At 39.3% G+C, this 23883-nt stretch overlaps 1 protein-coding gene across 1 annotated transcript in view; it reads left to right on the top strand.

Annotated features, from left to right (window-relative positions):
- The window catches only part of LOC130595706 (cAMP-specific 3',5'-cyclic phosphodiesterase 4D), a 141232-nt gene that overhangs the window by 41618 nt on the left and 75731 nt on the right, over positions 1-23883 (top strand). Inside the window, exon 5 of the mRNA XM_057402688.1 lies at positions 851-900. Within this exon, the coding sequence (XP_057258671.1) occupies positions 851-900 (50 nt within the window). The remainder of the gene's footprint in view (positions 1-850; positions 901-23883) is intronic.

Raw genomic sequence — 23883 nt, 5'->3', positions numbered from 1 at the left:
TCGGACAGAGTCTGAGTCTTGCAAATGAACCAAAGTGAGCAGACAACTACACTCATTGTGAGCTACTTGCATGATCTGAACCTAGAGCTCTGCCTAATTTATCCAAAATAATGACATTCCACTATTCACAGTGGTTCATGATTATAAATGAGATGTTATAAATACGCTCTTTCTCCAAGGATGTTACAGAATCACACTTAACATTAACATTAGTTACACTGTTAAATTTTGTAGTGTAGTCATTTACCTCACCCAAAATGTGCGCCTCTGGAACTTAGAAGTATTTAGCATTCCAAAATCAACTTCCCACCATTGCATATGCAGTGCCCCTAAAAGATATTTCCAGCCCCTTTGGCTGGAGTACGCAGACCCTATGTAGACCCTGCTTGCAGTCATCCACACATCCCTACACAGCTGTGTCAGTCCAGCAACTTTTAGCTTTCTTCAGTGAGCAAAGCACTCCACTGAGCTGTTTGCCCTAAAGATTGTTGTGACAGGTATGTGCAAAATAACATGTGAAATGTATATGCAAAATAATAAAATGAAAAATAATAATAGGAAAGGCATTTCAAGAAAGAGAATGTGGCAAGTGCAAGCCATGTTAGAATAATGATAACTATCTATGTAAATCAAACTTAAAGTTAAGTATAAACTCTAAGTATGATAAAGTAGGTTTTTTAACTTGTAAATTCCTAAAATACTGCTGAGAACTTTTTTTCCCTTTTTTTTCAATGCCAGGGTATTCCAGTCCCAAATAATTTCCCAAGGAAATGTATTTTCTATTATATTCTTCAAGGATTCAGTCATCTCTGTGTTTATCAGGCATATACCCTTTTTTTCTTTTAAACAGACGTTCACCAATGTGTAACCAGCCATCTATTAACAAAGCAAGCTTGACAGGTAAGAATTAGTATGACTAAAATTCCTCTGTGAAACCATCATGGGTTTCTAAATTTAATATTTACTTATAAAAAATCTTACTGAAAACTGTATTTTGTAATACTAACCTTGTGTTATTTCATACCCTTGTATCTGTTTTTTCAAATAAGATTTTAGTCATGGTGACTTTCGACATTGCATCATATTAATTTTCTGATTTCTGTCTTATTATGCTTGTTTTAATTTAGATCCTTTCCAAATTCTTTTTCCTTATATACCAGTATGTGACTGTGTCATGATTACCTTCATTAGTAAGTTTTTGTAATGAAATGTAGTAGAAATAACTGGCATGAGGAATTAATTGATCTTTCTTTTGGGTCATACAGTCCTGTAGCTATATTGAGGCAAAGTCTTGTATTATGAGCCCTTAGGCAATAAGGAAAAATTTCCTGAACTGACTTTTCTGATTTAGGATTGTGAATTTTATCTCTGTAACATTTGTAGATGTGTAAGAGACAAATAATTCCTTTGTAAAAGACACTATTATTTATAAAGAAAAAAATTGGAAACAGGACTGGCTTTGTAGGTTATGTTAACACTTCTGAAAGTGTAAACGTAACCTACATAGCCTGTGGCACTTCTGGTTATTATTATGAAGATCTTGGAAATCTGCATGAGAATACACTTTTTTTGACCTCATATTTTTCACATCCTGTTAATCCATGCATTAATACACTATGTAGTGTTCCAGGTAGTTACATTCTCTATGTTGGCAGAGTGAAAGAGCATTTGCTTTGACCCTTGCTGAAAGTATATAGATATTGACTAAAAAGGCAACATCATTTAAACCAAAAACTTAATGTTTCCAGAATTTTGAAATAGTTCTTATCTTTCTAACTGTATAATAGAAGAAAGAAATAGTACTTCAGCTGTTTTGAGGAAAAATGTGGCTTTGTCATGTTCAGTATTTTTTGTCTTTAGGCTCTGGAATGTTAACATTGTTAGTTTTTGTTGTTGGGTTGTTAGGTTTGTTGTTTTTTTTTTTTCATCTAGATTCATACAATATCCATATTTTCTTCTAGAAGACCCCATCTTGGCAGTTCTGTACAATTTTATTCTCCTAGAAACCCATCATGTAATCTGAGCATTTTTGTGTAGGGCTCATCAGGGAACAGAAAATTAAATCTTTAAATCTGTTCTATAAACAGAAAAGCATCCTTAGTTAAGAATGTTCTGCAATCATACTTAAATTCATGGTAATTAAATAAATAGGAACGTGAGACAGATAAATACTTAGATCAATTAAAATCATAATCCTTTGTTAATGTATTCCTTTAACAGGTAATTTCGAGCGTTAGTTTCAAATTGCTTTACATGAGACATTTCAGTTATTGATAGATGTTATGCCTATTTCTTCTAATCATGGTATTTGTCTCATACAACACAGTAATTCAGAAGTATGTTACCTTAACTGGAAATAGAGATACTGGAAAATACAGCTCTTTCTTCGACTCCAGGGGACTAACTTTGGAAAGCCTATAACACAGTAAAATCCCCAACAGTAAAAGAAAATGTGATATCCAGGAGAGAAGATATGCATGCATGTGAACACACAGCTAGCCTACCTTACATGCTTTCCCACAGTTGTTTGCCTGAGTTCAGCTTCTTCTCTCCAGCCAGAGAAGCTTCTCAGGCAGCGGGACCCAAGAAACACTCTGCTGGAAGACGCTGCTGCTCTCTTTAAATTCCCCCTGATCTGAAGGTTTCAGTTAATTCTCAGAGTGCACTCTATCTGTTAGAAGCAATAAATCATCTGAAATTTTAGTTTAGAAGAAAGGTGGTGCCGCCAGTGCTGTGATTAATCTTGAAAATGTTTCTGTGCCAAGAAATTTAAAGGAAGCTAGAGAAGGCAAATAATAGTAAAGATAATTCAATGTAATGTAGTTTAATCTGATTTCTCAGAGATACTGCTGGAATAGCTGTGCTCAAATTGTCCATTGAACTGGTTGAGCTGAGGCCTGTGTGCATTGGATATAAGTGGCTAAAAGACTTTAATGATACAAAAAAGATATTAAGCCCTATAAAGCATGAAAATGGCTACAATTCATTTTGATAGTTGAGATTGAGGCTAGATACTATTTTGTCTGAAGAGCATTGGCCATTCTTAGTAATAGACTGTTTTTGATATTTTCATAGCAACAAATTTCATGGCATAAGCACAGAAGTATGAGGCTTTTTCTGATGCATGTAAAATCCTAGTAAAACATGTTGCACTCCAGCACTGTGTTAAGAAGGAAGAGGTATTACTAATATTTCCCCTCCTCTTGACATAATGACTGAAAACACTTACAGGTGCAACTAAGCTTTCTGCATTCTGGGGGATGTTTGAAATGTAGCTTGTGCAGATCCTTCCTGCTGAGAAATCCTCCTGGTCGTGCTGTTCATGTCACGGAATATCTGGAACAGTACACCAGACAGGTAGAGCTCTATCACATTATCCAGATGGCTCAGCTAGCGATCTCTGGGAGAACTGATCACCATTGTAACAAACTGTGTAACAACAGAAACGTGTTTCGGAAGACTCTAAATGGGGAAAGTGAGGATCACAGAAAGCAAAAATGTAGCAAAAGGGAACTTCTGCAGAAGACGGGGAAAGTCATAAGGGAAAATAAGGGGTTTGGTAAAGCTAAGTGACTAAAGCAGCAAGAGCAAAATTCTTCCATTTACTATTTTAAGAATTTGCCCTGAGACATAAAGGAGAAAATCCATTAGCAAACAAGTAAGAAATTGTGGAATTGAGAAGTAAAGCAGTATCGGAATTAAATGTTCAAATTCTTAGAAGCAATGGCAACCATGGTGTCCTTAAAATTCACAGTGATTTTTCAAATAAGTATGTAGATATTGATGATCAGAATATGGTCTGTTATATTCAGTATATCCACATAAATCTCTTCTGGAAACTGCGTGGAAAAAAGCCAATGATTATCAATGGCATACTTGATCTTCAGTATCAGCCATGTATGCTATAGCATGCTGAGTGTTCTTTTGCAGACAAATTAGATAGGAAGTCAGAGCATTTAATGTAACAACAGACTAGATGATACTTTTCCTACTTGCTTTAGACATCTAAGATATCTATTTTCTCTATAGTCAGAGTGAATAAGCTGACATAATGTATGTTAGATGTTTTCTTTTGAGGGAGATTAATTGCTCCCTGAAGGTGCCATGACTGAATCCAACCTGCGAGAACTCCCTGCTTACACTGCACAGTACTTCCATGCGTGGTGGTCTGTATTTCAATCAGAAGAGAGGTTCCTCTCACAACAAGGCATACTTTCCACACAGTGATATGAATGATGTTTTATTTCAAGTTGATAATAATTTTCTTTAAATAAGTGAATTATAAATAATATAATTATAAATAAATTTAAAAAAAATGAAACTGTGACATAGGGATTAAGGTAAAAAAAAAGTAAACAAGCTTTTTTACTAAAAGATTAGATATCTTTCAGTTATTACAGTTCTAATATCTGCATTTCTAACTCAGAATAATTTGAACTAAGAAGGAACCATATAGTCTTTCTTGATATGTGTCAGATTTAAAACTGATAGATGTCCCAATTTCTTTTATTCTTTACTGTGGCTTGGATTCTGCCAGAGCATAGGAGGGGATAAAGTAAACATGAGAACATGAGCTGACAAAAAAAAAATGCATGTGCATTACAGATGTTAATTCATGTAATACTGGGGTAATTGCCACTAGCTTGGGAGGGGGTATATGGGATTAAGGGGATCCTAATGCCTACAAAACCACAAGCTTAAAAATAAAAAATATTTTAACTTTTAACAAAAGTAAACTTATAATGCACTATCAGTGTCACAAAGTGCTAAAGACCTTAGATTTTTTCAGCAGCCCTTGTCTAGTGGGCAGGTCCCAGAGGACTGGGAGTTGGCCAGTGTGACACCTCCCTACAAAAAGGGGAGGAAGGAAGACCCCAGAAACTACAAGCCTATCAGCCTGAGCTCAGTGGCAAGGAATGGAGCAGATGATCCTAAGAGTGTTCACACAGCGCATGAAGGAAAACAGGGGGATCAGGCCCGGTCAGCATGGGTTCATGAAGGGCAGGTCCTGCTTAACCAACCTGGTCTTCTGCAATAACGTGACCCGTCTGGCTGATGAGGGAAAGGCTGTGGACATTGTCTTATTTGGACTTAAGTAAAGCATTTGACACTGTCTCCTACAGCAGTGGAGAAACTGGCTGCTCGTGGCCTGGATATATGGATTCTTCACCAGCTGGATGGTTGAGTCCAAAGAGTGGTGGTAAATGTTGTCATACTGAGTTGGTGACCGGTCACTAGTGGTGTCCCTCAGGGCTCGATGTCAGGACCAGTGTTACTTAATATCTTTAGTGATGATGTGGATGAGGGGATTGAGAGCACCATCAGTAAATTTGCAGACAACACCAAGTTGGGTGGGAGTGTTGATCTGCTGAAGGGCAGGGAGGCTATGCAGAGGGATCTGGACAGGCTGGGTTGGTGGGCTGTGGCCAGGCTCAAGGGGGACCTTAATTACTCTCTACAACTACCTGAAAGGAGGTTGCAGCAAGGTGGGGTTCAGTCTCTTCTCACAAGTAACAAGTGATAGGACAAGAGGAAACAGACTCAAACTGCACCAGGGGAGGTTTTGACTGGATATTAGGAAAAATTTCTTCACTGAGAGGGTGGTCAGGCATTGGAACAGGCTGCCCAGGGAATGGTGGAATCACTGTTCATGGAAGTGTTAAAAATCATGTAGATGAGGCCCTTAGTGTCATGGTTTAGTGGTGGACTTGGCAGTCCTGGGGTAAAGGTTGGACTTAATGATCTTGAAGGCCTTTTCCAACCTTATGATTATGTGATTTCATATCCAGATTTAGGCAGATGTACAAAACTTGCTCTATTAAAGATGTAATTGCAGTATACATGTCACTACTCTAGATTTAGTCAGCAGGATTACATTTATAATGAGAACTTCCCACTCTCAATTTTCCCACAGAATATATTTTTATCTTATTACAGAGAAATATTCCTATGGTAAACTGCACTGCCAAACTTTTGTCAGAGGTTAGATAAAATGCTCTGAAATCCTGACTTAAGTTTATTGAGCAAAAGGTGCTATCCTAAGGCACTGGAAAAAAACTAAATCCCTGGTTTTAAACGGGGATTTTTGGATAAAATGGCCTTTGTGCAGTATGTTGAATGACAGGTAAGTATTCTGTTCTTTGTACTTGTGCTTATACCCATACGCCTATGGTATTTTGAATAAATTTAACACACCTCAGATGATTATTTTAATTTCAGGGTAAATACCACAGACATTTTCAAGTTTGAAAGTGATCTGTAGTATTTTCACATCTTTCAGTCTGTGGTAAATGCCTTTTATTATTTCATAAATTGGCAGATGTATATCTGCAGACTCGCAGTCAACAGTTTACATTACCAGTGCTTGAATTAAAGGATTACAAGTGCTTTGTATGCATGGAAATCAATGGCACACACATCTTGGTTCACCTCAGTTTACTTCCTAGGCGAATATGTGCAGTACTTGCATTTAGGAACAGAGTTCTTACTAAGAGTCAGTTAAATGTGTCCTTTTAACTTCTGTGAATGCTTTTGAAATTCACCCTTTATGTGAACTATGTGAAGACAGCCATATTCATTACAACTGTTTTCTCAGATAGACCTTAAAATTAGCATATTGTGTTGTTTGATGTGGATTTTATGCGATGTGAAGAGTAGTAGAACAAGAGAGAGGAACTGACAAATTGAGAGGAAAAACTCTGCAGAAGGTTATATATTAAGCAGTTCATATTACTGAAGTCCTGAAAATGTTTGTTTGGTTTTTTTTTGGAAGATAACCACAGCACATACAAGTAAGGACTATTTGTCACTGTCAATTAGATAAGTATTTATAATTTTGTTATTCTGATCCAACTCAACTCCTGCCCTAAAAAAAAAAAAAAAAACAAAAACAAAAAGCCTTTTGCGAAATAACATCACAGGCCTAATATTCTATTTAATATTAAATTGGAGTACTTGACACATTGTAGCATTCAGAGTTGACTTATTTATCCTAGTTGCTTTCATGGCTACTAATTTAATTATTATGTATGCAACCCTATTGCTCTTTCATGTCGATAACATCATTTCAGAATTTATCTGTCCTCTATAAAGAAGTAATATATTTTAAAAAAAAGTAAATTTTTGCTTGTGTTATGTAGACATCTGTATGGCACAGACCCATGTGAAAGGACAACTGTTCTCTTCAGCTGTTACTTTCTCATGCTGCTCGTACTTCTGACAGCCTTTAAGCATCCACAGTGGCACCAGGTTTTGAAACTCGATAGGCAATCTGAAAGCATAGAGAAAAATGGTTATGAAAAACTTTTGCTCCCCCCAAAAAATATTTTATCATAACTTGGAACAATTAACATTGGTCTGTAATCCACTCTTTGGAATAATCACTCTAAATTTTTTGCTAATAGCTAAAATAAGAATGCAATCAGAAGAACAGGAGTCTTTCATATGGGATGGAATTTCAAAAGGCTTTGCGATTTTTCATTAAGCTGTTGTTATATAATATTAAATTTTATTTATGGTCTGCATCCATGTTCAGTTTTAGAGTTATCATAAAGTATTGATCTCAGGGCTTTACTGCTGAAACAGCAACAGACAGTTGAAATTAAAATTAAGATTAAAAGCTAAATGACTGGTCTACGTGGTGTACAGTGCCTTCCTGAATAGAAGGGTTGGAACTAGCTGATCTTTAAGGTCCCTTCCAACCAATATCACTCTCTGATTCTATGATTTCATGAATTCAGATAGCAGATAAACAGCTTTGTATTGTGCAACCCAAAGCAAATAAAGATTTAGCTTCCAGTGAAATCCCTCCAGTTGGTCCCTGTAGTTCAGCAACCAATTAGCAATGTAGATGACCTTTTTTTTTTTTTTCTAGTTTTGGCTATTCTGTTTACAAACAATGTCCAATTTTCCAACAAACATTCAGAATAAAGGGCTGACCATCATCAGCTTCAGTGAAGTTGAATCAACCCTCCCCCATTACTATTGTAAAAAGTACTTTTTTTTTTTTTAAAAAAAAAAGAGGCCTGTATATGGTTTTCTTAAATGATCAATAATATTTTGTATTAAAAAAATTACAGATCTGGAAAACAGAGGTATTTACATCAGCTACTCTTTTCAATTAATCATTAAAGGCCTTATCTAGGTCATGTCAGCAAAAAGGACAATGATCTGATTTACAACCTTCTTTTCCACAATAAAAACAAGATTATATTGCTCTGTGAGATAGAAGACACAACATACATTCAGCCTGGTGTTCATTCATGTGGATCCTGCCGATAGTAAATGTGTGCAGCAAAAAGGCAGGCAAACAGAGAGACAGAAGTCTGCTCCCCACCCAGTCTTTCACAGTCACTTTATCATCTTCAGGGGTAAAGTAGCTGCTTCTTTTCTTGCATATACAGAGTTTGTGGGCATTTGATATTCAGAAATAGAAGCTATATTTGCTTATATTCTATGAAAAACTAGCTCTGTATGTCACAGTTTGTGCAGCACTCTCATGTGCTATAATGAAAAAACACCTGCTTAAAATGGGTAGTTAAAAAAAAAACTATAAAATTGTATTTGCCTTAAAGGGAGTAGTATTTGTGTCCCCAGTTCAGGCCCCTTTCTTGATTTAGGGAAGAGGTTGTTATTGACAAGATACAGATATATCTGTGAAGGTTTGCTGAATGTTCTCTCTACCTTGATGTCTCCCATGACATCCTTGTAGGTAAGCTTAGGAAACGTGGGTTAGATTAACGGACAGCGAGGGGGATTGAAAACTGTCTGAATGGCAGATCTCAGAGGGTTGTGATCAGCAAAGTGGAATCCGGTTGGAGGCCTGTAGTCAGTGGTGTTCCCCAGGGATCAATATTGGGTCTGGTCCTATTCAACTTGTTCATCAATGACCTGGATGAAGGGCTAGAATGTACCCTCAGCACGTTTGCTGATGATACGGAGCTGGGGGGAGTGACTGATGCACCTGAAGGAGCTGCAGCCATTCAGCAGGACCTTGATGGGCTGGAGAACTGGGTGGAGAGAAACACAATGAGGTTCAACAAGGGCACGTGTAAGGTACTGCACCTGGGAGGAAGAACCCCAAGTACCAGTACAGGTTGGGGGCTGACCTACGAGACAGCTGTTCAGATGAGAAGTACCTGGGAGTACTGGTAGATGATAAATTGACTGTGAGCCAGCAGTGCGCCCTTGTGGCCAGGAGGGCCCATAGTATTCTGGGTGCATCAGGAGGAGTGTGGCCAGCAGGTCGAGGTAGGTGATCCTTCCCCTCTACTGACCCTAGTGAGGCCTCATTTGAAGCGGTGTCCAGTTCTGGGCTCCTCAGTACAAGAAAGACAAGGAGCTACTGGAGAGGGTCCAGCGGAGGCCACAAAGATGATCAGGGGTCTGGAGCATTTCTCTTGTGAGGGGAGACTGTGGGAGCTGGGCCTGTTTAGTCTAGAGAAGAGATGACTGAGAGATCTCATTAATGTATACATATATCTCAAAGGAGGGTGCCAGACTCTTCTGCACCATCTCTGAAGGATGGTGCCAGACTCTTTTTACTGGTGCCCAGCGACAGGATGAGGTGCAGTGGCCATAAATTGAAACACAAGAAGTTTCACCTCAACATGAGGAAGAGCTTCTCTATGTTGAGGGTGGCAGAGCCCTGGTACAGGCTGCCCAGGGAGGTTGTGAGGTCCCACTCTCTGAAGACATTCAAAACCCACCTGGACTTGCTGCTGTGTAACCTGCTCTGTGTGGCCCTGCTGTGGCAGGCAAGTGGACTGGGTGATCTCCAGAGGTTCCTTACAACCCTCATGATTCTGTGATTTTCAGATCCTTAATTAATGTTGTAAAATTCTTCTAACTGTATGAGAGACTCCAAATGAAATCTTTACCTAATGCTTCTTGAAGTTCTGTGGGTTTGTTAAACAGTAATTAACTTTCTCAAAGCAGAACAACAGGAAGAGGATTGACATGGTTTTGGACAACTTAAGCTGTTCATGTATCATCTCACATTCAAGGAAGTGATTAAAACTGAGATACAAAACAAATACTCTCTACATTTGATTACTTTACAGTACCACAGAAAAATCTGAAAAATTCAGACTTTCTGTATAGTGAAAGTATGTGAAACCTAAGAGTTCTTAGGATCACCTAGACAGTTTAAAGAATGATTTACTGTCACTATACTAGTACTAAAGTGTATGATTTTTAATTTCTTAACAGTCTGTATCAGTGGAAACATATGGTTACGTTATCAAAGTTGCATATAGACTGGAAGGCAGCATAGGGCTGACCTCTGCTTGTTCTCTTTATTCAGCACTTCAGGTTACTCTTCCTTAGGACTACAGCATAGCACAGCCTTGATTTGGAAATAGACTTACGCATTTTGGAGTCAGAATAGTGATCAGTTTAAAACAAGCAAACTAACATGAGAGGTATTATCAATCTCCACATCAAAAATCTGATATGCAACCCAACATAGATCTCCTCTTCTCACCTTTAAATTGGTCTCATATTTTTCTGCATCAACAGAAGTTGCTATATTCACTCAAACTGTCTGTTTTACTGGAAAGATAGACAGGATGACAAGCTCCATGTGCTTCCTCTTCTCCTTTCAGCTCAGCTATGTCACTTACGGTCACTGGTAGCTGAGGACTGTATGTGACCCCAAACTGCATTTTCTGTATGGGTAAAAAACAGCAGAAAAACTGAAAAGAGTGAAAGGTGATTCGGTTTGTAGGACTGAGGTAAGAAAAATCAGAAAGAAAAATAGAACTCTTGTCTATGTCATTCTTTTCATTCTTGTTATGAATGCAGCCTGTTGGTTGATGAATACAGAAAATAAAACTGTGCAGATGTGGCTTCTGGTATGACCATTTGATGCAGTCTGAGGGCACCTTCGTTCCACACTTCGTCCAGCTTCTGACATCTCTGATCAGTGATGTATTATCATCTGTCCAATTGAAAAGGTAGATTTGAAAGTAGATCTCTCTTCCATTAACAGGTTACCAAGAAACTGGTCCATTAAAGCCTATTCACTTTGTGAGTGTTCATTTAAAAAGGGCTACACTGAGACCACCCATTAAAGTGCCTAAATTTGGCTTCTATTATATGCAGGCTTCTGAGTATGGAGCCTGAAAAAGCAGTGAATCAGAGCAGTCACAAGCCAGGGTCAGACAACCCTAGAGAAAAGCAAGAATAACAGCTCTTCTCTTGTAGACAAAGTTCTGTAGGTTTCTCCACATAGTCTTTAGTCCATGTTCAGATAAAATCAATACATTACCCTAGGAGTAGTACTCACAGTTTAGAACCTCCCCCTACACAAAATCTTTTTGAGGAGTGACCTCATCACCATACAACAGAGACAGCCTCTTTTTCCCATTCTCTGACCTAATGCATTTTGCATTACATTTCGTAAAGTGACTCATCTTCAGCTGGAAGGCGTAGGTCTGGCAGTAGGAAGACTCACTTGTGCCACCTGCACTTTCTCAGGAACCAGGGCCAAAAAATTCAAGAATCAGAATGCCTAAAACTCAGGCATCTGCTCTCAGGCCCGGAAGGAGTTCTACCATTGTCATGCAAAAATACTTTTTTTTTTTTCCTATATTAGCCAACTCACCTGAGAAGATCTTTGGTGGTGGGAACTGGGAAATATGGAAGTAACTGGTGGGCACGGCTTAGTCACATATTTAGACATGCTCCTCCGTTTCATGCTTCCAGTTGGCTGGCTCACTATATCATAGAGTCACCGAATGGTTTGGGTTGGAAGTGACCTTAAAGATCATGTAATTCCAACCATCCTGCCACGGGCAGGGACACCTCACAAAATCCCTCTGAACAGCCATGGGCTTTCTTTACAGTCAGGGGAGGCATGCAGATGGGTCAGGCAATTTGAGTGCTCTGCGGAGGCCCTAGCCCTCCAGACACCTAGGTAAGACCTTAAGAGTCATAAAATAGACATTACTTTGATGTCACTATTCATAAAAGAGACATCAGCAGTACACAGCCTAACAGTCCCAAATATTGTAAGGTCTTTCATAGCAAAAAACCTGCCAGGCGGTAGCTGAAACAAGGAGTTTACCAGACTGCTTTGGGTATTGCAAAAATGGGGAAATGATAAGAGACACTAAAAGAGCCAGCAGTTCTTACTGGACAGCTTTTGCTTGAGATGTTTAACATTCAAGACCAAGTTACCACTTCTCCAGAATTTCCTAATCAAATCCAAGCCACAGTACGCAGGTGGGTTTGCACAGCTCTATTATTCTTGCTTTCTGTTAATAAAATTGGAAAAAATTGTTTAGGGTTTGTTTTAATTGTACTCCTTGATCAGCTCACAGTTAAGAAGATTCAGCTCCATCTTATGTAGAAGCAGACTTTTTTTTTAACTGGGAATGTCTTGCTTTTAATCCCATTATGATGGTATTCTGAATTAATGAAGCAGCTGTGGCCACATGCATAAATGTTTAGTTGATACTAAAATTAAAAATTATTCCCAAATATTTACACTAAAATGCTAGTAACAAATTGCCAATCTAATTCATTATTCTTTTCCCATACAGTATTTTAAATTAATTTCTGTAACTGATATTTATCTTTAAAAGTGTAAATTAAATATGAACTAATTCTAAATTGGATAAAAAATGATAGACAGTAAATTAAGGTAGTATGTTTTAAATCATAGGATGATATAAAAATAAAGGGCTTCTTTCCTTGGTAATAATCAACAACATAGGATTAGAACTGAATGAGCAAATTTTGCCATTAAAGAACATATTACTATGCTAAAGAAACAGGTAATAACTCCAGAATATATTACAGAAGTGATTACTGGATTAGCAAGCATTTTAAAATTTCCCTTCTATTAAATAAGCCATATGCTAGTGGCTGTAGGAGCCGTTGAATAACTAGTCTTTAATTGAAGGACTGCAAATATGACTAGAAATAAAAGCCCAGGAAGAAGTCATTGCCAAACAAATGAAGGAGAAAATCAGAAAACAGTTTGACATACTCTGGATTCCTGAGCTAAGTATTATCAATGGGATGCAGAAAGGTCTGACAGATGATGGGAGGCAGATAGTGGGAAAGAAATCAACATTTGTTTGAGGAAGACTCTTTAATACTATTATTGTTTATGTGGATGTTGTTACTATTAATATTACTGGTTCTGAGTCCCACTTCTTAACGAAAAAAGCAGAACCAGAATTTTGGATAGGTTTGTTTCTTTTTAATTGGAGCTTGGCAAGTAGAAGCATTAGCAATGGCAAATGAACCCCACCCACTAACTGTTTTTTCTATTCTCCTCTCTGTTTCCTAGACAAAAAGGGATCTGTATGATCTATTTCAGCTGCAAAAATACTTTTCTTCTCAAGTAGGGGCTTTTTTTTTTTATTTTTTATTGGCTGTTTTTTGTTTGGTTTGGTTTTTTTTTTGTTGTTTTTGTTTCTTTTTTTGTGAATCTCAAACTCAATTGACTTCTCAGATATAAAGGCTGTTTGAATATAGTCATTCCCCATTCAATCTTCAGCATTGAAAATCTGTGACACAAAGGAGACAGGCAGAGAAGTATTAGTCCTAAAGCAATTTGTTCTTTAGAAGTCACAGGTAAGCAGTATGATGTAGTACAGTGGTAAGCCATAGTGGGAGAAGACATTAGGAAGACAAAGGATTCTTGTAGCCTAAGTACACATTCCAAAAAAAAAAAAAAAAAGGTACAATTCTGTTCTACAAATGCTATTGTCTAAACATGGCCACTGGAACACAGGAGTTGATGCTCCAAGGATTAAACGTTGCTTCACCAAGTAATACGTGTTCCTGGTAACACCTGGTGTGCTGAAATACTTGCCAGTTCTATCTTGAAATCTCTTTGCTCCAAAGATGTTGTTAGTCTTGTCTATAAAATGCAGGCTATAAATACAGCACAGATTTTCAAAGAATTTCTTTTAAGATTGGTTGTTAAAATAAATATGTATTTCTGCTTCATAGTATACATAGGTTTACTAATACACACTGATTTTGAAAACTGTATGTTATGATGTGAGAGGCCAGTACTATAAGCATTCTTTCCAAGCACAGCTCAATCCTGCAGATCCAGATTGTAAAACATCTACCAGAGCCACATTTCATTTTGCAATATAAAAAATGTTGACATCAGTATTCTAAAGAATAAAATTCCATAGAACAAAATCAAAATGTAATAGAAGTTTTCACATTAGCTTATAGCTCTTTGACTAAAAATAACAATTCCATCCAGCCAAAAAGTTAAAATACACCATAAAAATATCCACTTTTTTCCTAAGAAGATGTTGGATTACATCTTCCAAAGGCAATATTTCAAGATGTTGATTGCTACTGCAAGGTTCTGGAAACACTTCTCAGTTTTAAAGAGGTAAATGAAAAGTGATCATGCAAAAGGACATGAATCCCACTTTCAAGCAAACTTTGGTGATTATGTCAGAAAAAGTGTTCCTAAAACTAGATTGATATAATTTCCTTTGCAAACATTGATGGTATGAAACAGGTATGAGTTAAATCATCATTTAAAAGTATACAAGCCTACCATAAAAACTCTGTAACACCTACTAGAAAATCAACTGACAGAAACATGTGCAGTATCTGTATTTAATCTTTATACTCCTCAGGAGCTTTTTTTTTTTTTTTCCTGAAAGCCTACAGATTTTGTGTCTACACTTCTGTAGAAATTCAACATGTATTTTTTAACAAAAGGGTCAGTTCATGTAATTCCTGAAGCCCATCACCCCTTTCTTTCCACTCACTACTCGCTGCAATATGCTATATCAAGTTGCCTATGTACACACAGGGTGAAACAATTAAGAAGCCCAACAGACTGAAAAATAACCTATATTATTATTCCTTTTATTTCTTTTCAGTCCATAAGTTTTCCACTTGATTCACTATTTAAATACTTGTCTGAAAACGAATGGGCTTCTGCAAGGATAGAATTAAGCACCAAATGGTGGGATACCTTGGGAATTTGAAATTACCTTAAGCAGCACAACCAGAAGAGAGTAGTGCCGGGTTTATACAGGCTTCTGAAGACATGGAAGTATTAAATGTTGCCTAAGGCCATTAGCTTCCATTAAAACCCTTAGCAGGCATATGGTACACTGCATTCCAGAACTGGCGAGTTTCAACAAAAATAAACCTGTTATTTAACTGGCAGAAAGATGGCCCAGGTTACAGCGGAACACCTCCATATGATGAAGTAATTTAATCTCATATAAAAGGATACACAGATTAAGAGATTTGTCAGTAGCCACACTTGTAAAATAAATTAAGGAACTGGGAAGAAGTATATGAACTCATGAGCTTGCCTTTCATCATGCTGGCATCATCTAATCCCCACAAAGTGCCAATCAGAATTACTGAAAATGAAACTATAGACTGAAATATGGAAGTAGAGTTCATCCAGCAAAACTAGTTTTATCGGAATCTCAGTTAAACAGATACATGGACCTTGGGATTTAGAGTCTTTCAAAAACACTTAGAAATCAAAATTACACAAAATATCACACAGATGTCATTTCCCTCATCTACCTAACACTTAAAATGCAGAAGCACACATTCAGCTTTCATGCCTCCAGAATGTCTTTTTACTTTTTTTTAACCTCTTTATCTCAGGTGGATTCCTTTCTGAAACAACAGTGATTCATTTTAAAGATTTAGCTGCTGTTTTCTCATGCATGTGAAACAGTCTTGCACATCAAAGTGCAGATTGCTATTTGGATGTTACATTCAGACATGAAACTCAGATGCACAGCACAGCAAGTTCATGTCTCTGAGAAAACAAACCAATCCCCCATCAATTCTAACACATATTGTAGCTGAGAAGACATTATTACTAAACAGAAAATTCCCAAAGATCTAACTGTACAGACTCTACTGGACAGTGAGTATAAGCAAAGTGTGTTAAAAACTGAAATAAACAATGACGTTGTTGTCCAAAATACTTAATATGTGGAGGAGTTTGCTGAGCCAGTTTCATCTTCCTTTAGCTGAGAAGATTACTATGTCATAAGTATCCACAGCTTGTTAAAAAGGAACCTAGTGAAGATTAACAGTGCTTATTATCTGCATTTCAAAATGTAATAAACACGATCAGTTGTTAATATATTCAAGTTCAGTAACTCAACATTATCAAGCAATTTTTAATGCATTATCAAGCAAAATTATTTTTCACTTTAGACATAATGTTTTGGAATTGTTTTGGAAAGTTTTCTATCTTCTTATTAGGAAAAAGGTACAAGATTCAGAGTAATGTTTCCCAGAAGACAAAACAGTCAAAGGACTTGAAAAATATTTTCATGGGTTGTTGGTTGTAGGCTAAGTTGTTTGGGGCTGCTGTCTAAGTCTGGCCACAGAGGAAAGCTTAGACAATTTAGTCAAAACAGCAGGATGCAGGATGCTGAGCATGGAGCTCAGCACACAGCTGGGAGTTCTGCACCTTCAGCAGGACTTCATGATTCTGAAACTGTGCTGCCACAATTGCATGACAGAGGTTGCCTATGGCCAGCAGCAGTAAAGCCTTTGGCTGCAACATAAGGCACCTTAGAAGATGGTTGTACAGACAACCATCAGTTGCACATCAGTTGTACAACCATCAGTGTTGCACTGAGACTAAAACCTGGAATTAGTTCTAAACTTTCTTGCATGATCACACACGCACTTGTGGCTTCCTCCCTCATGCTCCCTACCTCACTGTGAGGACAAATCCATTAACATCTGCAAGATACTCTTGACACTGATGATTAGCCATTTAAAAATCCAATTTCAGAGAGTGACACATGGAGTAACTCTTCGTAGTGTGCTCATAATAGTCTGGACTGGAATGAGGAAAGCAGGAAGACTGAATATGTCTTGAAATAGTCTGCTAGGTATATTAAAGATGTAATATCTTTTTTTACATTTGTTCAGCCTGTTGTAGAGGGTGGAAAAGGCTTCTGTTACCACAGAGAAATTTGCTAAAAAATGAATGTCTGTACTTTCTTATTTTCCATTTTTTTCCTTCAGTTTATTCCCTTAAAACAAAGTCCCTATTGTGCTTTCTTCTCCTTATGCCTGTTTTTTGTCTATTCAGTTTTAATTCTACTCCTCTTATGACTTATGATCTGTCCTGCTTTCTCCTACTTAAATGTTTTCATGTCTTTCTTTAAATGCAGTCTTGCAATGTGTGATCATACCTTTATGATCTATTAACTGTTATTTGTATTCTTACGAAGGACAATAGTCCTTCACATCCTCTTTACAAAACAACAGCAGCAGCAGAAAAAAAAAAAACAAAAAAGAATTGCAGATGCAAAGGCTTAGAGAGATTAGAGTACTTCTAGAGCTACATGAAAAAACTTGAAAAAATAGATTATATATAAGCATTTATAAAAGCAGAACTGGACCCAAGCACCTTTGCACCTTTAACTTATAATACTGAGTTCAGTTATGTTTCAATGCCTTTTACTCCATTAAATAGCAACAGTTCTCAAATCAACTTTTTGCACTACAGTCTTTTTAATACTTTCGTAACTGTTGTTTATCAAGGAATGTTTTTATCTGTTGGGTAACAGACTCACTTAGAACATTCTGGGGTTTTGCCTTGTGTGCAGTGCTTTAATTTAATCATTCCTAAGTATAAAATGTAGAATTAGTAGAATCATAGAATAGTTATGGTTGGAAAGGACCTTAAGATCATCAAGTTCCAACCCCCCTGCCATGGGCAGGGACACCTCACACTAAACCATCTCACCCAAGGCTTCGTCCAACCTGGCCTTAAACACTGCCAGGGACGGAGCATTCACAACCTCCCTGGGCAACCCATTCCAGTGCCTCACCACCCTAACAGGAAAAGAATTTCCTCCTTATATCCAATCTAAACTTCCCCTGTTTAAGTTTTAACCCGTTACCCCTTGTCCTGTCACTACAGTCCCTAATGAAGAGTCCCTCCCCAGCATCCCTACAGGCCCCCTTCAGATACTGGAAGGCTGCTATGAGGTCTCCATGCAGCCTTCTCTTCTCCAGGCTGAACAGCCCCAACTTCCTCAGCCTGTCTTCATACGGGAGGTGCTCCAGTCCCCTGATCATCCTTGTGGCTCTTCTCTGGACTTGTTCCAACAGTTCCATGTCCTTTCTATGTTGAGGACACCAGAACTGCACACAATACTCCAGGTGAGGTCTCACAAGAGCAGAGTAGAGGGGCAGGATCACCTCCTTCGACCTGCTGATCGCGCTTCTTTTGATGCAGCCCAGCACACAGTTGACTTTCTGGGCTGCAAGCGCACATTGGAGCCAGCTCATGTTCATTTCCTCATCAACCAACACCCGCAAGTCCTTCTCCGCAGGGCTGCTCTGAATCTCTTCTTTGCCCAGCCTGTAACTGTGCCTGGGATTGCTCTGACCCAGGTGTAGGACCTTGAGCTTGACATGGTTAAACTTCATGAGGTTGGCATCAGCCCACCTCACAAGCGTGTCAAGGTCCCTCTGGATGGCATTCCTTCCCTCCAGCATATCAACCGAACCACACAGCTTGGTGTCATTGGCAAACTTGCTGAGGGCGCACTCAATCCCACTGTCCATGTCAGCGATGAAGATGTTAAACAAGACCAGTCCCAACACCGATCCCTGAGACTCATTACTGGTCTCCAGCCGGACATTGAGCCATTGACCACAACTCTTTGTGTGCGGCCATCCAGCCAGTTCTTTATCCACTGAGTGGTCCATCTATCAAATTGATGTCTCTCCAATTTAGAGACAAGGATGTCATGTGGGACAGTGTCGAATGCTTTGCACAAGTCCAGGTAGATGACATCAACTGCTCTACCCCTGTCCATCAGTTCTGTAGCCCCATCATAGAAGGCCACCAGATTGGTCAGGCAGGATTTCCCCTTAGTGAAGCCATGCTGGCTGTCACCAACCACCTTGTTGTTTTTCATGTGCCTTAGCATGCCTTCCAGGAGAATCTGCTCCAAGATTTTGCCAGGCACAGAGGTGAGACTGATTGGTCTGTAATTCCCCGGGTCATCCGTTCCCCCTTCTTGAAAATGGGGGCTATATTTCCCTTTTTCCAGTCGTTGGGAACTTCACCTGACTGCCATGATTTCTCAAATATGGTGGCCAGCGGCTTAGCAACTTCATTTGCCAGCTCCTTCAGGATCCGCGGAAGGATTTCATCAGGTCCCATGGACTTGTGTACATTCAGGTTCTTAAGATGGTCTCAGACCAGATCCTCTCCTACAGCGGGCCTAGGGTCTTCATTCTCACAGTCCCTGTGTCTGCCTTCCAAGACTTGGGTGGTGTGGTCAGAGCATTTGCCAGGGAAGACTGAGGCAAAGAAGTCATTAAGAACCTCAGCCTTCTCCAAATCCAGGGTAGCCAGTTCTCCTGCTAGCTTCCGGCAGCGGCCTACATTGACCCTAGTCTGTCTTTTATTCGCTATGTACCTATAGAATCCCTTCCTGTTATCTTTCATGTCCCTAGTCAAGTTTAATTCTAACTGGGCCTTAGCTTTCCTAACCTGGTCCCTAGCTTCTCAGACAACATCCCTGTACTCTTCCCAGGCCTCCTGTCCTTGCTTCCACCTTTTATAAGCCTATTTTTTCATTCAAATTTTCCTCAGCAGCTCCTTATCCATCCAAGGAGGTCTCCTGGCCCTCCTGCTGCACTTCTTTCTAGTTGGGATGCAATACTCCTGAGTTTGTAGCAGGTGATCCTTGAATAGCTGTGGCTGGGATTGCCCTGACTCAGGTGTAGGACCTTAACCATGGTTAAATTTCATAAGGTTGGCTTCAGCCCACCTCACAAGCGTGTCAAGGTCCCTCTGGATGGCATTCTTTCCCTCCAGCGTGTCAACCGAACCACACAGCTTGGTGTCATCGGCAAACTTGCTTAAGGGCGGCACTCAATCCCACTGTCCATGTCAGTGACGAAGATGTTGAACAAGACCGGTCCCAACACCGATCCCTGAGGGACACCACTCATTACTGCTCTCCAGTTGGATATTGAGCTGTTGATCACAACTCTTTGTGTGCAGCCATCCATAGCCAACTTGGCTATGTGTTGTGTTGCTAGAGGATGGACTGTTACCAGATGGCAGTCAGGTTCATTATAGAAGGCTGTAGTCTATGTAATTGGCATAGTAAACTAAATCTTTCCTATGAAGTGTTTCATAGAAAAGATAGCTACCCACATCCAGTCAGTCATTTAATATGTGAAGTTATTTAGCAGAGGAAAAGGATTCAGGAGATGGTGTTCTTAAATTTATTCTTTCTAAGCAGTCTGTTCTGTTAACTGAGGCTGGAAATAGAAATTGTTCTTTAGAGGGAGATGGCTGGAGGTTCTGCTTTTTGTGTTTCTCTGTAAAAGCTTTCTCCATGAAGAGAATGTTCTTCAATATACTTTCATGGCCACTATGTCTATATGTGGCAACATTTTAAGAATGCAATTTCCACTTGCCATTACAGAAACTCCTGCAATGCAAAAGAATGGCTTCAGTATTACTAATAATTTTGAAATGTGTAGCTGAGAATAAATGTCAGGCTGTCCTATCAAGTAGAAATATTAGCACAGCAGACTGTAGTCCCTCACAACAGTAAATGGGAGTGGAATTTTTCAGGTACTCCTCAAGTGAAGAGCATGGATCAGTGGTTGTTTTTGTGCATGGATCTGATAGTTTGATGTATCAAAAATAGCCAGCTAAAAAATTTAGACTTGAGGAAATACATATACTCTAGCTACTAATCCTTAGAAAAAAATCTGGCTTTTAAACTTTAAAACTGCTGGACTTCCATGTTTTAATAGATTGATATCACATCCTGGCACACTGCATATAGTAACTTTGTCCACACAGGTATCTGCCAGATCAGTAATGTTCTAATAACTTCAGATTAGACTCAGAAAAGCATTAGAAGTCTATTTTTTTAAAATACACTAAGAAGAAGGGCAAATTTTATAATCTTTTCAGATGGTCTCAGAATACCTTTCTAAATATCACAATCATTGGGATTTTATTTACTCTTACCAGTGCAGAGACAAGGCACTTTTTATGGTGCAGAAATTCTTTTCTGGCAGGCTTTGCTGTTATGCTAATGGTCTTAACTGGAACCTAGACAAATACAATTCTTACTCCTTTTTAAAAAGTTAAATCAAAAATGTTTTTTTAATAAGTTTAGACTCAGAGATCTCACAATAGCTGTTGAATTTCAATCTAAATCTGTACACAAAGAGCAAAATATTATTTTCCTGGCACCAAATTTGAGTTTATCATAAGCTATAGTGATGAACTGCTAGCATAAAGCTCACCATTCAAAGCTACCAGTTCTACTGGATCTTAAAACTATTGCATTCAATATAACCACATTTCAGGCAAAATTGCTTTCTAAGATTCTGTAACTAGCCAATAGGCATGAAGTTTAATCATTTTTTAAAAATGTATTTTAATTAGTAGAAAGGTGGGTTCCATTTCAGTCATCTCAGTTGCTTCCTTGGTTAGACTGTCCAGTCTCAAGACTGGATAAGACTGTCCAACTTCAGCGCGTAGGATTGATTAAACCTTTTCAGGTCTGGCACAGACTTAGTTTCTCAGTTTTGCTACCACTGGATTTTGACCTGGCTATATAGGTGGAATGAATGACAGAAGTCCTGCCACAACATCCCATTTGGTGTTGTAGCAGTTATTTCCACTGACAGATCTGATGCTGTCTGTACTTGCACCTTTATTGGTACATCTGGAATAGGGACAACAACAGGCCAATTTTAAGAAAATACAGAATTTAGTCCTGGCTTTACGGAGCTGTCTGTGAACAGATTAAACCTGGTTGTTGCAAACCATTTGTAACACTTCGGTCATTTGTCAGCAAAGACCAACTGTGGCTTAAACCTGTTGGTGCAGCAAGACATGTTTATAACATGTCTGATCTCCTGAAGGAGAATCACCTGTTTTGAATAATGTAGATATGGGACAGACTCTCCACTCTATTTTTTCCTTTTCTTCCATTGTTGCAAAAGACAGCTGTCACCATGACCAGGAATATGATTATCAGATTAAGAAAATGTGACTAGATTTCCGTTCACTTCTCTTACCTGTTTGAGTCCTATTGGCTTCTGCAGAAATTATTCATGTAATTGCAAAAAAAAAAAAAAAAAAAATCTGAAATGAGCGATGCTCTTTGTGAGTAGGAAAGGAACAGTATAGTCTTCATACAGTTTTTCTATTCCGTTATCTGTGCATAAGCATCCATTGGAAGATAAGATTTTCAGAGCAAAAGTAACTGTATTGGTGTAGTATACGTTTTACAATATTAACAGCAGAAAAACCTCAAATAGCAGCTGTGTCTGCAGGTCTTCAGTCTGTTACCCTTTGCCTCTGCAAACCCATCAAGGTACTGCTTCCCACTTCATGGGCCAAATTCATACACAGGGCCAACAGCTGTAAATCTGAAAAGTAACGGAGTTTTAACAATTTTTTTCTACGGCTAAATGTGGTTTGGCAGTCGCTTCTTTGGGGGGGCGAGGGGGGAAGGCGGAGTCTTACTGCTTTGTGTCATGCATAGTAACACTGTATAGGTGCTCAAACACTACGTAAGCATGTACCTGTAAAAAAGGAAACAATCTGGGGATTGATACCGGCATGTACAAAAAACACAGTGTAAATGATGCTAATGTATTTAATTCAAAAGGGAATTTTGCTTTAGAGACAAGGTCATAAACTGTGATAATTTTGTAAAAGTTAATTTGTTGGATATTGTAGATTTGGTGTATGTATACATAGAATAGCTCAGATGCGTGTATGTACATACAGATACAGATAATGCATGGATATATAGTAGGGATGAAGACAGGAGAAGGCGGTTTGTGAGGACACACGTTTTGAGCCATTTGTGTCAGTTGATGAGGATAACTATTAATCGTCACTGATGAGGCACAGGCCAGACTGACATGCTACACCAAATACACTCAAATACAGGGATGCTGCAGATTTCAGTATAAATCCAGTTAACCTGTCATCACCAAACCAGCCTGACAAACTAATTGCTGTCCCTCTCCACGACTGCCTTCCCACCAGCCCAGGCTTGGAATGGATTTAAGCTCCTAAAATATCTGAAAGTGTATTTTGTTTTCTACAACAATCTGCAGTTTAATGTCATATCCTGCCTTTGCAGGACTTCCTCGTTGCCATGCGTACTTTAAATGCTAGGTCTTTCCACGAGGTTTTCACAGCTCAGCACTCAGTGTTAGGTTCCCGAGTGAAACATTCCAGTAGGAATGCCATTTCTCAAAACTCACCACCTGCGGTGCAAAAAGAAACTTGAGGCACCGAGTCTTGTTCGCCCTCCTGCTGCGATTGTGTGTTAATGCGGAGGAGAACGAAAGTGCTGAGAACAACGCTTAGATGGGCATGAGATAGGCACCGACACCTCAGGGTTAATGATTTACACTTGGCGCTTCAGCTGGAAGCCGCATATTATAAAACCTTCCCTGTCTTTAGGAAAACAGCCCTCTCCTGTCTCCGGGCCGCGTTCACCGTGTTACTGCCGTCTTCCAGAAGGGTCCCTCTCCTCAGCCTCCTGGCTCCCCCTGGCGAGGCTCCGCTGGGAGCGGGGTGTGGAAGCCGGCAGTAGCACTCTGCGAGGCCGCTGTCATCCGGCTCGCCTCGGTCTGTCGTGGTGTGCCCGAGTGAAACGCGGGGTGTCCCGCCGGACCGCAGCGCTGCGAGCTGAGCAGGGCCGTTCCCGGGCCGGGGCGCAGGATGGAGAGAAGCCGGGACGTGGCGCCTGCCGCCGGCCGGGGGCGAGGGGAAGACCGCGCACGGCACAAGAAACCCCTACCCAGCGCCCGCGGCGGGCGCTCTCCGGGTCTGCTACCGGCTCCATTCCGCATCTTGCCGGCGGCCGGACC

This window comes from Pezoporus wallicus, unplaced genomic scaffold, assembly GCF_028554395.1.
Source record: "Pezoporus wallicus isolate ANWC-B61680 ecotype Strahan unplaced genomic scaffold, APGP_CSIRO_Pwel_v1 contig_2870, whole genome shotgun sequence".
NCBI lineage: Eukaryota > Metazoa > Chordata > Aves > Psittaciformes > Psittacidae > Pezoporus > Pezoporus wallicus.
This window is presented reverse-complemented; position numbering and strand designations above follow the sequence as displayed.